This window comes from Dendronephthya gigantea, unplaced genomic scaffold (genome assembly GCF_004324835.1).
Source record: "Dendronephthya gigantea isolate DGI-Jeju-01 unplaced genomic scaffold, DenGig_1.0 000030F, whole genome shotgun sequence".
In the NCBI taxonomy this organism is placed as follows: domain Eukaryota; kingdom Metazoa; phylum Cnidaria; class Anthozoa; order Malacalcyonacea; family Nephtheidae; genus Dendronephthya; species Dendronephthya gigantea.
The window spans coordinates 1156510-1171036 of NW_021163040.1; the positions used below are offsets into that span (position 1 = coordinate 1156510).

At 38.0% G+C, this 14527-nt stretch overlaps 1 protein-coding gene across 1 annotated transcript; it reads left to right on the forward strand.

Annotated features, from left to right (window-relative positions):
• Positions 1 to 1553: 1553 nt before the first annotated feature.
• On the forward strand, positions 1554 to 13293 carry LOC114524167. The gene is made up of 11 exons (XM_028545297.1): positions 1554 to 1703; positions 2018 to 3342; positions 3885 to 4026; positions 5588 to 6508; positions 8552 to 8801; positions 8997 to 9379; positions 9655 to 9825; positions 10016 to 10186; positions 11089 to 11280; positions 12077 to 12147; positions 12970 to 13293. The coding sequence occupies exons 1-11, from the start codon at positions 1637 to 1639 to the stop codon at positions 13180 to 13182; spliced, it is 3906 nt and encodes a 1301-aa protein (XP_028401098.1). The 5' UTR covers positions 1554 to 1636; the 3' UTR covers positions 13183 to 13293.
• Positions 13294 to 14527: the final 1234 nt, after the last annotated feature.

Below are 14527 nucleotides of genomic sequence, written 5' to 3' on the forward strand. Positions count from 1 at the left end.
AGGCAAACGTTTCATAGAGGCAAATGGAGACGACTGGTGATAGCAAAGCGTTTAAAACCTTTGTAGACCAGGAGTTTGGTTTCGTGTCTGGATTTTATTGATGATCCGCTTTGTTCGGAAGGTAGTTACACCGAATGTGAACAAACCACTTTACACGCAGTTCAGTTATTAATTTCTCTAGGATTTATGATTCATCCAGATAAGTCTGTTATTGTTCCAACACAGGTTATTGAATTCCAGAAATATATTTTTCTGGAATTTCAGAAATTCCAGAAATTCTATTCTTATGATTGTCAAATTAACTGAAAGGAAAGTCCAGAAAATTTTGGATTTGTGTTTGCGGTTTTGTAAAAAAGCCGCCATCTCTACCATTCACGAAGTATCGTCTCTAGTTGTAACGTTAATTTCTAGTTTTCCTGGTGTTAAATATGGTCGGCTTCATTATCGGTCTAGAGAACGGGATAAAATACAGGCCTGTAACGAAAATAATGGAAATTTTGAAGCAAAAATGTCTTTGTCGGAAGATAGTCTTCACGATCTGCAGTGGCGGATTCGCCATGGTCTCCGGATATAGTGATTTTTGCTGACGCCTCACAAGTAGGTTGGGGGGCTACGTTCGAGAATGGAATTTGTACCAAGGGTATATGGTCTAGGGATGAAGCATCTTTGCATATTAATGTTTTAGAGATGTCACGTCATCCCTTAAGTTATCTTTAATATCTCTTTTGCCTGATCAGAGTAATACCCATGTTAGGATTATGTCAGACAATATACCACTGTCGTAAATTATAAATATTCTATGGGGGTTCTGTTGGTAACTATCCGTTGGAGTGTAGATATGTCAAGGGGATATTTAATAAGCAGAAACCTGTACCAAAATACCGTATCGATTGGCCTGTTGATAAAGTGCTTGATTTTCTTCGCTTGTGTTGACGTTGGAGCAACTTACTCGGAAGGAACGAACACATAAGTTGGTTACGTTAATTCTGTTGACAACCGAACAGCGATGCCAGACCTTTATTGATGTTTCCGACGAGTATATGAAACAGAGTGAGAAGTGTTTCAATTTTCTGTTGATGTCAAACAAGACAGGCCAGGCAATGGGCTTGGCATACTGTTACGTTATACAGTTATTCAGTGAAGGAGTTGTGTGTACATGAAACACTGTAGTTTTATCTGCAATTGACTGCGTCTTTTCCGTAGGATCTCAACTAGTTTGGTGTTATCGTATGTAAAGTCACGACATCCACACTCGGTCGTTAAGTTAAGACAGTTCTCACCCAGGCGGGGATAGACACCAGTTTTACTGCCCGTAGTACCAAGTCTATCGTTACTAGAAAATGTTTTGATGCGACCCCCAAATCGTATACTTTAAAGGACTGATTCACGACAATGCGCGCGCATCTCATGTTAACCCTATCGTGATTTGGAGGAATAATCTTCTGACTTCAACTTACAGGTAAGTCTCGTTTAATTTCAAAATTTTTGACAGTATATTTAAATTGGAATTCTCAATTTCTCAATTGCAGTAATTCATTGCGCATACCCAAAAGAGCCTGCGAATGGTTTCGTGTACTCCCCATGCGCCACTCATTTTGGTTCACAATGTTCACTTGGGTGTAATGATGGATATTATATGGACTCCGACAAGATTAATTGTGATGAAAGCGCTCTTTGGCAACCTAGGAACGTTTCGTGCAAAGGTATTGTAGATTAGTTTCCTCTGACTTAAATTCTCGATCGCCATAACATTTAACGGGCGGCAGGCAATCGAAAGTGTAATAACTTGTCAAATTAAACCAGTTACCATAGCAATTTTAAGATAATATAATGAGGATTAGCTACCTTTATAGAGAGTATTTCACTCTCGAAGGCTGAGTGCTTTCTGTTAAAAATCTGAAATTTCATTTTTGCAACAGAGGATGCAGAGGATCCTTCTGCTTGCGGCGAAATTGTTAAGTATAAAAACATATTACAAGTTATTCATTTATTAATGTGCAAAAATACTATTTTTCAGCAATTGAAATTTGTCAACCAAATCCTTGCCTTCATGGCGGCAATTGTTCCATAGTCGACGAAACCTCATATACGTGTGACTGTTCCCACACGGGATACAAAGGAAGCAACTGTGAAGTCGGTTTCTTTACCATTTTCGACTACCCTACGATATACCCATATGTTCTTTCACCACCTACAACGATAATTGCGTCACAACCGGCAAACAAAGTCCTACTGCATCCAATGAATCGGAATCTAGAGTTCAGCCCTTCGGTGCTTGTCTTTGATCGGAATAGTTCATTGAATCAAACAATTAGGGTGAAAGCTAGACAAATAGGCGTTTACTTTATCGCGTATTCGTTGTCTGGTCCAAGTGCGGGAGAATATGCTCTGCCTAAAGAAGATGTTCTGTTTGTGTACTCGCACAAAAGTGTAACCGATGATTTGAAAGTAAGAAACACGATAGAAAAATTTCCAATTGGATGTTACAAAAAACAAGTCAAGGTTGTTCCTGGATCAAACGTTTCCATTATGATATCTTCAACAACTCCTTTCGTTCCTTTTGGATCAGTGTCTGTGACGGAAGGTGTCGTCGGTATTGAGACCAATAACTCTAGCAAATTTCCCTTATCAGTCGTCGGTGTGAATTTACCAAACGTAGGCATAATTTCCCATCCAATCAACTGCATAGACAGCAATGTTTTCCCCTATAGTATTGGACCACTTTTGAGATCACGTGTTCTGGCTAAATCTTTCATCAATGCTGCAGAAAATAGCTTGCCATCGTGGATGAAAGTTACGTTGAGCGAGTCAAATTCAGTTAAAACGATTTACTCCTCGGAAAAGAAGACGCACTTCTTAAATGGAATCAATATGCGCAAGGCAAGCATTGGGAAAGGTCTACCGGTAGTCGACGAATCCTTTTATTCCATGCTTTCGACAAACAATCTGAACATAACTGTGCAAAATGATAGTGATATTTTCAACTCTAAGTCAGTCGGGTTAGCCGTTGAACTTAGTCGACCAGAACAGTCGGATGTCCTCTTAAGTTCTACTTCTGAAAGAAACGTCATCAAAGACATAACAACTTTAAGACAAATGAAAAGATATGGATGGAATTTTAAATTTTATTCTGTTCAACTTTCCAGAAAAAATGCGATAAAAAGGCCGGAAAAGAACGGTTTTTGGGACGGTGTTGAATTCTTCAACGTGAAATCTTCGTCAGACGGCTCCTTTGCAGCGGTAATATCGCTCAAGAAACATTTCAAAAATACAACTTTCGCCGATGACATAAGATTGGAATTCGATGGAACTATCATTGCTCATGTCAAAAATATCGATGAGGTTTGAATATTCTCCTTTGTACATAACTATTATTTGAAAAGCCGTGTTCCATATTCTTGTGGCGATCATCCGTGAAAACGCCGCCCATACGTCATTTTCATAATATAAAAAGAAAACATCACAAAATTAACATTTCTTTTTGAAATAGAAATATCGAAGTTATCTCCAGGGGCGCCAGAACCACGGGGGTAGCTGCCCCCACTGCTTTTTGCTTACGAGACGAATGGGAGACAGCCCCTGTGCCCTTTGCTACCACGACTTGTAGCATACATGATACATCCACCATTGAATCTTAATTTTTTGCTTGAGACTATGCTATATATAATTACTGTTCAAAAAAGTTAAGTGCACTGAGCAATCTATAGGCAAAGGGCAATCAAATTTTCGCATGATTGAAATATCGTGGTAAACTGAAGGCACCTCGTAATTATATGCTTTCTGCGTGAACGTTTTTCACTTTATCATACATGCATTGATGCAACTAAACGAATGACACGTGGATTTGATCTTACTGTATGCTAAATTAAATGATGTTGATTCAGATTTTAGACTACCCCTTATATCAGCGTTGGGATGTTGACCTATACGGAAGCATCGTCTTCTTGATCATGTTCAAAATAGAAGGAAAAGCTGTCAACCTTCGTTTCAAAGGAGAGAAATCAGTTAACTATGCTATTTTCGGAGGTAAATATCCAGCTGCATCATCATGTCCTTCTCCCTGGGGCCACGGAGGCAGTAGAGGAATCTACTTCCACTGCCCTGTTGGGGGCAAGCAGGCACAGCAATATATCTTTTTATACTGTATGTTGCAATATCTTCCACATAATTTATGCTAAGATATTGCAAGGGAAACTTTGAGAATTTGTTTCATTACTTTAAACCATTTACCAAAATATAAAAGTTACAGTACTTCGTGATTTCTCACTACTGCGTTCTTTTGCCATTTTCTGCTTTAATGAAATCAGAAAATAAAATTTCCTGTCGAAGAAACACTCTTTTTGGTGTTAGGATACAATACGATACTCGCACTAGTTGTGCACTGTAGAACGAGAACGAACGACTAGCCTCATTAACTGAACGAGAGTACGGTTCACAATCGATCATATAGATGGTTTCTATATTGGCTAAAACAAGTTTAATTATCATATTCGTTTGTAAACCTTAAGCCATAATATGCATATTTTGGTCATCTAATTTTGTGCTGTGATATCGTGTATATGGTGATAAATATTACCATGCATATAACAGGGTGACGACGATTGATGAACTGTAATGGTAGTTTCCAAAACTGTGGAATAAGTCAAACAACTAAATTGTATATACAGGGAATTTCACGGGAGCGACGCACTTGGCGTAAATGTGATGAAATTACATTACTTTAGACGTTTGCAGTTATTGTGAAACACTACCAGTGTTCTAAACGGTATGAAATACTTCATGACTTGCACCAGACTTGTTACAGGCTTGATAATTTCTACAGCCATCTTAGTTCTGTTGCAAATTGTTCCAACAACTTGATATCAATCTGCAAATCATGAACTTCCCAACGACTTATTAGTAACAAGCTTGCTACAACTTGACAAAAAACTGCATGCGTAATTGTTATGCGTTGTTGACAAACTTGCTACAACCTTGTTGCGATCACAACTTGTTGACAAGAAATGAGATTTTTACGTGCATGTGTATTGCGTATTCCCATCGCATGTCTAACACCCAGTTCAATCACTTGTCTCTGTGCATATCTTCTTTACGGCCTTCAGATAAGTTAAGACTATCTTCTGCCATGCATCCCTGACTGAATGAGCCAAGATGTATTTTCCTATCAGCGCAACGACAGCATTACAATACGGTTGAAGACATGTCCAGTACTGGCAGGCGACTCTTGAGTGTTGTCTTTAATTCGTTCGTCGCTTTCATCTATTCGTATACATATGCAAACCAATAAGCTTTTCATAATTTCAATGAAAACATTAGCATACTTGCATATTCGTTCGTTCTCGTTTTCCGTAACTTTTTAACGCAGGTTAACTTTTTCAGTAAACTTATTTAGTAAGGGATCGTAAATTGTAATCACCTTGTAACGATTCCATAACGGCACTTTTTTATAAGAATTTGACTTTCAATTCTTATACCTTAAATCTTTTGCTTTTTTAAGATTTGGCACCCAAAATGAATATCAGTACGCTTTTGGAATACATGCAGATTTTAGAGCGAACATTGTACTAATTTTCTTATATTTCTTTAGACGAGATCGAAAATGAAACGCATCGTGGAAAAAGAGGATTTTTTCTCAACACGATTATGGAAAAAGATCCCTTTTTTAATACATCTTTGGAGCGATATTTGTATATGAGTTCTAATAGAACAATCTCATGTTTTCTTGACACACTCCTATATAAGGAGAATCGTCATTTTCATCATACAGAGATCTCTGACGGTCTTAGTTGTGTCTTTAACGGCATCTTAAAAGCCGGTGACTTACAATTTCAGTCAATGCGGGTAAATCTTCGTATGGGCAGATCACTTGGTAATGATATCAAAGCAGACAATAGTGTTGAACTCATTGGAACGTACGCCGAATCAAAAATTGCAACATTTGGCATATTTAAACGCCACCGAGATATTTGCATGGATGTTCGATTTGCGTTTTCGCAACATTCCTCAAACTTTGCAGGATCGTTCTGTGCTACTTCTAACATTTTAGGCGTGGAGAAGTTGTTGAATGTGAGCATTTCGCACGAAGGATTAAAGTTTAAAACTAGTGGTAAATTGCATGGATTATTCGATGCGAGTATGGATTGCTCCTCCACACTTGTACCTTGGGAAAATCAGATCTTCGATGTTGAGGGTCGGTTTGAAAGAAAGGAAGATGGAACCGATTTCGCAAGTGCGTTAAGGAAAGAACTTGCTTCATTTGCGAAAAACGTTATATCCCAGGCCTCAAAACGTATAGAAGCAGTCAATGAAACCGTGAAACAAGCACATGCTAGATTAGTTAAAGTATTGTCATTAAAGGCAATAGCACTGAAAAGGTTACAGCAACTAAGCAGCGAGTACGCGTCGGTATCGGAAAAATTAAGAGCCGCCCAAATCCGTTTAAAATCCTTCGAAATTCATGCAAGGAATTATTCGGATGAACTTCATCAACTAAAATCAGATTTAGATGGTATGTGCGAAATAAAACAGTGCCCAAGTATTTGTCACGATGGCATATCCTGTACCACATGCTACGAATATATCATTGGAGATTCTATGGGAACGTGCCCAGCAACTTGTTCCCGAACGAAGCAGCGACTCGTTCCACCTTTCTCCGAGGTAGCATATTGCAGTAGAGAAAAGTGCACAAGAATCCATAGCACAAATGGATTTTTCAAAAGATTATTTGGAAAGACATTTGGCGGAATCATAAAAGGAGCCGTTTCGCTTGGCATAGCTTTTGTAGCTTCCGCGTTTGGAGCGCCACCGCCCCTTGCCAGTGCTATCGGAGATGGTATCACAACATTTCTGGATACAGGAAGATTGGATGAAGCAGTCTGCGCCTCAATACGTGGAGCTGCCGCTAGAGCCATAGGTGAAAAGAGTTTGTCTACTGGAGCTGGTGTTAAAAGTTTTGTAACCTGCCAAAGAAAACAAAAGGATGGACGTTGGAAATGCAAGGTCCACCAAGTACAATGCCTAAAAGGAAGATACGAGTACGAATACACACATACTCCGTATTCATGCAGAAAATCATGCGTTGTTGAGAAGATTTCTAGCAGGATCGAAAAGAGTTGTTGCAAAAACGCATCCTGTGCTTCCTTCGTTGTGAACATTACTTGTGTTGCGGAGAATGTCCTTTGTAAGAATGCAAGATTGGATGCTTTAGAGAAATTATCCAACACGCGATCGGAGGGAATAAAGATACTGCAAAATATGGAGTATGCGAAGTCAAATCTTTCTTTTTGGAATATGAAAAAGCAGAGACAACACAGACTTCTGGTAAAAGAGCAACGATGGTTTAATAGGACAGAAACTACTGCTAAACACCTTAAAAGAGCGTATAACAGAACAATCAAGTCCAAAGAGAATCTTTATAGGCTGTTGTCCACACCTCTTAAAATAAAGTCACTTTTCAACGAAAAATTGGGTTCACTTGATGGAATAAAGTTAAAGGAAGTGCGCTTTGAGACGAAAGTCTTTCCTAAAGATAACAGTAAGCTGTTGCCGATTGAGATTACATATCACGCGAACGAAACCCAGCGAAGAATATCAACTGTGTTTGATTTTTCTCAACTCAACATATCTCTAAGAAGCATATCTGAAGAAATTTTGTTTGATGCTATTGGAAATATTTACAGCCACTCAAGAAGAAAACGTTCGGTGGACATTCCTACATATAAACCAGACCCCTTGCTTCATTCTCTTAAAAAATTCCACACATACTGCGCGAACTTCAGAAGTTACCACACAATATTATATAACGTTGCCATATCACTTTACAATTTGTCTTCAGAAATCGTGTCTGTTGAAAAGGAATTTTCCCAAATCGAGAAGACAAGTTTTAATTCGACCAAACTGCAAACAATATCCAAGTTTGCTTTGAATCAAACAGCGTCCTCTAACCTTACCTTGGATGATCCTGAGATGTCCGAAGCACTTGAGCTTGAATTAGAAGAAAAGCGACAAAATTATGAGGATTTTAATACTACGAAGAAACTACTCGTACAAAACTGGTTTGCTGCTATGGAAAACATGTTTAATTCTTCACGCTTACATTATGAGTGTAGTGGGATGAAGGACTGTATGATACACATTCTTGATAGTTTAGTTCAAATGTTCTCTGTTGTTGAAACCGAGAGGGCAGGTCGCATTCAGCTGCGACTCCAGGATCTTAAGTCTTCGCTTGATGATTTAGTAAACTCTTTCGATATCTCTATTGACGTGGCATTAGATGTGTCGTCAAGGATCTTAAACATCCTGAATGAAATGAATGAACTCGAAGACGTTTGCGCTCAATCTCCTAATATCACAAGACATCCGAACCCTGTTATTGATTTAAAGCTTGGAAAAGATTTGGTGTTGCATTGCAACGCTACTGGAACGGCCCTAATATATTCTTGGGCGTTTAACGGGGATGTTATTCCAGATCAATCGTCCAAGGTGCTGATTATTGAAAATACAACTATATCGAACAGTGGCAATTATACTTGCTTCGTATCCAACCATATAGCGAAAGAAAGATCAACACCTGCGGTTGTTACAATCCATCCACCTCCAATAATTACCGACCAACCAGAAGGATATTTAGCAGTTGTAATGGGCGAGGATGATGATTTACAATGTAAAGTTGATGAAAATATCGAGATTGTCCATCATGAATGGTGGTTCAAACCTGCTAATTCTTCTACATTTCAAAAGTTGTATAACAAATCCCACTCTTATCTCGGATTTTCACCAATGAAACGCGAGCACGAAGGCTGGTATTTCTGTCGAGTTTCCAACTCGTACGGTGTATCATCGTCGCGCGTAAGTTTTGTCAAAGCACTGTCGTTTACACTTCCTGTACCATCCGCAGTTCTGTCATTTTTATTGATTCAAGAAACCCATCGAGGAAATTCAAGTGCAAAATCTTCAAATTCCACAGGTTATGAACAGATTAAACATTTAATTATTAGTAAGATGTTTTCCCTCGGATTCTCTGCTGAAGGTTTTAGCCTACAAAATTTGCAACCATTTAGCTGTAAGTTGAGAGACTCCAAGAATAATACGGAAGGTGTTTTCGGGATATGCTCTTGGACATTTCAGTACATTGGTAAAAATATGACTTCGAACGTTACAATTGAGGACGATTTCAAACTCAATGCTGAAAAGGTTATTAATGCTTCTCAGGAATTACACGAAGAAATGAAGAAGTTAATTAGTGCAACAAACAATGGTTCTCTGTCTTTCTCAACGGCTGACAATGTGTACTTCGCTGAGAAAAATAGCATGGCTGTTCGTAAATTTTCATTGGTGTGCCCGAGGTCTCAAGTTCTGGTTCAAAATGATTTTAAATGTGGTAAGATGTACATAAGCGTATTTTTATGCCGTAATATTCGAACAAATAACCACTTTTACCATTCATCACTTTTACAATCATTCGCTCAGCAACACATGTATACGTGACGTATGCACAAAATACAAGAGAGCGGAAATGAACACTCTCAGTTTGTTGCAGTTTCATAAAAACGAGACAAGCCAGTAACCGTTATTTAGATTAACCGTTCTATAAAGACATGGCTTTGTGAAAATCTTCTTCGTGTGATGAATAAAAGCTATTACCATCATTTCTAGTCGATTGCCCGCCGGGATATCATGCTAATCGTAATGACGAAGAGATAACATCATGCATACCTTGTCCGTTGGGCTTCTATCAAGCAGAATCTGGAAAGATGTCTTGTAATGAATGTCCGAAAGGATTTAGTACCTGGAACGAAGGATCATATGAGCATTCTCAATGCAAAGGTATTTGATTATGTGATTGGGTAAATTTAGCAAGCGTAGGAATTCTAAATGACAAGATGCGATCTTCAAACTAATTTGCTAAAAGTACATAAACGTTCATTGATTCCACTGTATACATGTATTATTTTGGAATGTCTTATTTAGTAACTGACTTACTCTGAACAAAATTTCATGTTTATATTTATCCCAGTAATTTGTGACGCCGGTCACTATGGTCTTGTGAATAAAGGAATTGGGTTATGCTTTCCATGTCCCAAGAACGAGTACCAGCCACGCGAAGGAGAACTTCGATGTATAAGATGTCCTGAAAATCACGTCACGAAAAGTGAAGGAGCATCAGACCTAAGACAATGTTTAATGGGTATGCGTATATCAACTCTGAACAAAACTACTATTGCATGCATGTGACCCAGGGACGTAGCCAGAACTGTGAAAGGGGGGAGGCTTCAAGGCTGGACTGAAGGAAGTTGGGTTTTATCCCGGTTGTATGTCGCAAAGTGCAGCCATAAGCGAATTATATATGGGTAAATACCAGTGGCAATTACTCAATATTTATCATTGTTAAAAATTCGGTAACAAGAAAACAAAACGTGAAACGTACGTTATGTGTACCCTCGCTCTAAACGGTCATCGGCGGCTGCAAACGCAAGATGAAACGTCATTTAATATGAACATTCTGATTTTTTGTTTCATTTTGATATTTTTCCTATAAACTGGGTAACATTTTTGATTTTATCATTACAAGCACTTTTTTCGATCACTTTAATTCAATTTTCTAAAGAACAATTGGTCAAGCTGATTAGGCAATAAAAACTTATGCTGAAAGGACCCTTAATTTTTATTTCTTAATAAATTTATTTAGTTTGTAACACTGGAACTTACTGTATGGGCACAAAATGAAAATATCACCAAAGGGGGGGGGGTGAACCGCGGCTCCCACGGCTCCCCCCCTGGCTACGTCCCTGATGTGACCATCAATCATTTCTAAAACAGCACGCAGTATCCAGACGCGCGTAAATTGTTACTATTTTCTGCCTAAATGGGGTAACAATTTCTTTGAGCAACATTTAAGTATACGTGCAAAAATTTTGGCTATATTTTCTGCATTTTAAAATACTTCGTATACGAAACTTTATTTATTGTCAGAACTAACATAAGCTATTTCTGACAGACTGACAATAAGCTATTTTTACCAAGACAAGGATTTAGTCAATAATGCTAACTTTCACATTTTATACATTTCTGCTTCTTCTACATCCATAGAAGAAATTGAATTACCAACAACAGGCGCAACAACGAGAAAGAAAACAGAAGGTTCTACAATAAAGGATGCCATAACGAGGGATGCTACACCAAAAGCTTTTGATAAGACCGTCAGCGATGACGACGAAAAATTCCAGTCATTGACTATTGGTTTGTCAGTTGGCCTTATTATCCTCGTTCTCGTTGCTATAGGTAATGTTATATAAATATATTCAACTCCTTAACATGCATATTTAACGTAAAGATCGCAAATTGTCTAAAATAATCTTCATATTATACAACAATGTCCTGGCAGCCAAACATATATTTTAAAAATTCGACGGGCACTTGAGTTGCCAACATCTGGTTCATGAAAAGGTATCTAATTATCACTCAAACGGTAATCATATATACGTGTAAAATTGAGAAAAATATAGGTTTTATAAATTTGAATTACTCTTGTGTTTTTCCTCATTCCACATTTTAAGCTTGTATAAAATAAAGGTTGAGCTGCGAATCTAAACTCATTGTGCATGCTGGATCAAAAACGTTTTTCTATATATTGAAATTTAATTATTCATGTTTATTTACGAATGCTTAATAATTTCAAATAATTTTTCACAAGCTCCGATTTGTTAAATAAAGTTATTATAATCATTAATTGTTATTTTACATGAAGTACGAATAAACCGGTCGCGCTCCGACACAAAAAATCTTTTCCGACCAATTAAACTACAAACTTTCAGTTGTTATATCAAAATAACTAAGAATGTTCTTTCAAAATATTAATGAACTGAAAAACCCATGCAGCCTCCTAATGGTCAATATCTCATATTACAGAGCATCCCGCATTTTTGCCCTCGCTCACCGGCGATGCCTGCATGGGGAAAATATATCAGTTTGCTATCAACACTCTATGAATCCATTCATTGGGTAATTTTTAATATCATATATCACTGGAACAACACAATCCCAGCCTAAAATGTTTATTTACGATTATTTACAATAGGCATTGCCATTTTCGTTATACGGAGGAGACGTTTGCTTACAACAAAGGGAAACCGAAAAATAATCGAACAGGTGCGTTTATTTTTCATTTAGTCGCCTAATAGACATTAATAGAAGTTGGCGGTTATAACGTGTGATGAATTGCTGTTTAGTACACAAGTGGAAGCTATTTATTCGATGTATGTATATACAGTGGCGTCGCCAGGTTGTTCAGACTGGGGGGACGATGTAAACACTAAAGGCGCAAGACCTCTAGCGGCCGGGTTTTTATTTCTAGGGTCTCTAAAACGCTATTTCCAACATTTTCAGGCAGGTTTTATGACAATCTGAAAGCCAGAGATCGGCGATTTTTGCTAGAGACAAACAATTTTCACAAGGGCAACTTTCTGTTGTTAGCCGTAATCTAAATGTGTCAACAAGAGTATCCAACTCAATCTTATCAGCAATGTCTTTTTCTATGCTGATATGTTATTCTAATGTTATTCTTTATGTGATCAAAAGTAATGTTAATTCGAAAATTTCTTTATTTACACGGCTGTTGGAAATTAGAATCATTGTACCCCCCCTTCACTTTTCTCTTCAGATTTGGAAAAATCTCAAAAGTGACTTGAGAGTAACTGGGGGGGGGGGCGAGTCCCCCCAGTTCCCCCCCTAGCGACGCCATTGTGTATATACGTACTCTTGAGAAAATTGGAGTGGATCTACACTTGAACAACCTCTATACTGATAAATAATTTAGGACGGAGTATAGCGTAAATAATTTCACCAGAAAATGAGGTGTCACACTCCTCCTCTAATATGTACCTCTAATATGTAGCTCGCATCAATGCAAGGATATCAATAATCGCGTACAATCAGTTTTGCGCTGCATCAGAATATTTTTTTATTAATTAGTTTAAAGCGGAAGACAATCCTGGCACCGTTTCGTCTTTTTCAAATGCTGTATATGACGATTCATCCGATCATCATTATGAGAATCCAATGTCACTGAAGGATGTGGATGACTATTTTCACTGCAGCCGTGATGACTCGAATGGGAACCCAAGTGAGAAAGTATTGGGATTTGATAATGCCCTTTTTCAAAAAATATCTGGTCAAACAAATTAGCAAAATTAAAGTAAAGCAAGAAGTCCTGTGGAGTTTCAGATTTCAGACTTTATAGTGAGATCTAAACTTACCTAGCTACATATAATCTTGGAACTACGAATACAAGTACATAAACTATACTAACGCGTGCATGTATATAGACTGAATAATTATACTAACGTGCATAAACTATATACTAAAGCCATGCATAGACTATAAACTGTACTATATGGCCCATATAATAAACATTCTTTTTTGAGTATTATACACTGCATGCATCAACATGTATCCATATTTTATTATAATTTGCAGGTTAGATCTCAATGTGATCAAAATATTCTATTTGTGTTTCTTTACCCAAGCCTCTAAACGTTGGCTATTTCATCGGCGAATGAATCAAGAACTTTGCAGTAAATCGATACGGGGGGGATTCTAATATTCTCATACTACATGAACAGGATGTATAAAAAAAACTGCAAACCTAATGATAGACCTTATGCATAATGACGTGACAAGCCGTGGCACCTGCAGGGAATTCTGGCCTTGTAGTCACGGCGGAAAATTTTGAAGTTTGAATTTTTCGCCGTGACTACTATGCCGTATTCCATGCTGGCGTCACGGCTAGGGGCCTACGATTTTTTGTAATTGAATGGAAGCGAACATATACGAATTTTAAGTCGTTCAAAGGGTCTTAATTTCGAGTGGAATTATACACACTTCAGATTCAAGCCACGAACATGAGTCAACTATCGGTCATTCGGCAAGAATCGAACCTACGCTTTTTCGATGCCAGTGCAATGCTATTGCCGCTGCGCGATTAGGGCAAGAGCAAGAGTGGTTAGGGCCCCCTATGATTTTTACGTGAAGTGTGAATGCATGGCTGTCATTTCGGTCGTTATCGCGGGATCAAATTATTTTCGGTTATTAGCGAGAGCCGGGAATGTTTAAATCTTGGCGGGATTTCATCAATTCTTTTGCGAAATCACGTGATCCAGGCTGCGCAAAAAATCGCTAGATCCCACAGAAAAGATCTCAAAAGCGTTTGTTGGACTGTTTAAGACTTTCTTTTTATGTTTGACGTTGTCATTTTTTTTGTCGAATTCATTCAGGCATGCTCTCTTTAAGCCTCAGCGTGAACGTGAAATTTACCTTCTGTTTTGCTTGACGCGTTATTTCCATTATTTTGGGGCGTGAATGCGGGAGTTCATATCGCTCTTAATTGGGGGGCCCTGGTTAATGAGTATATGGTGGTATAGGTGAGGTTAATCAATTATGATTTTTGACACTTCACTCGATGCAGGTAAATTGTAGAGGTTCAAAGGGTCGTAATTTCGAGTGGAATTATACACACTTCAAATTCAAGCCA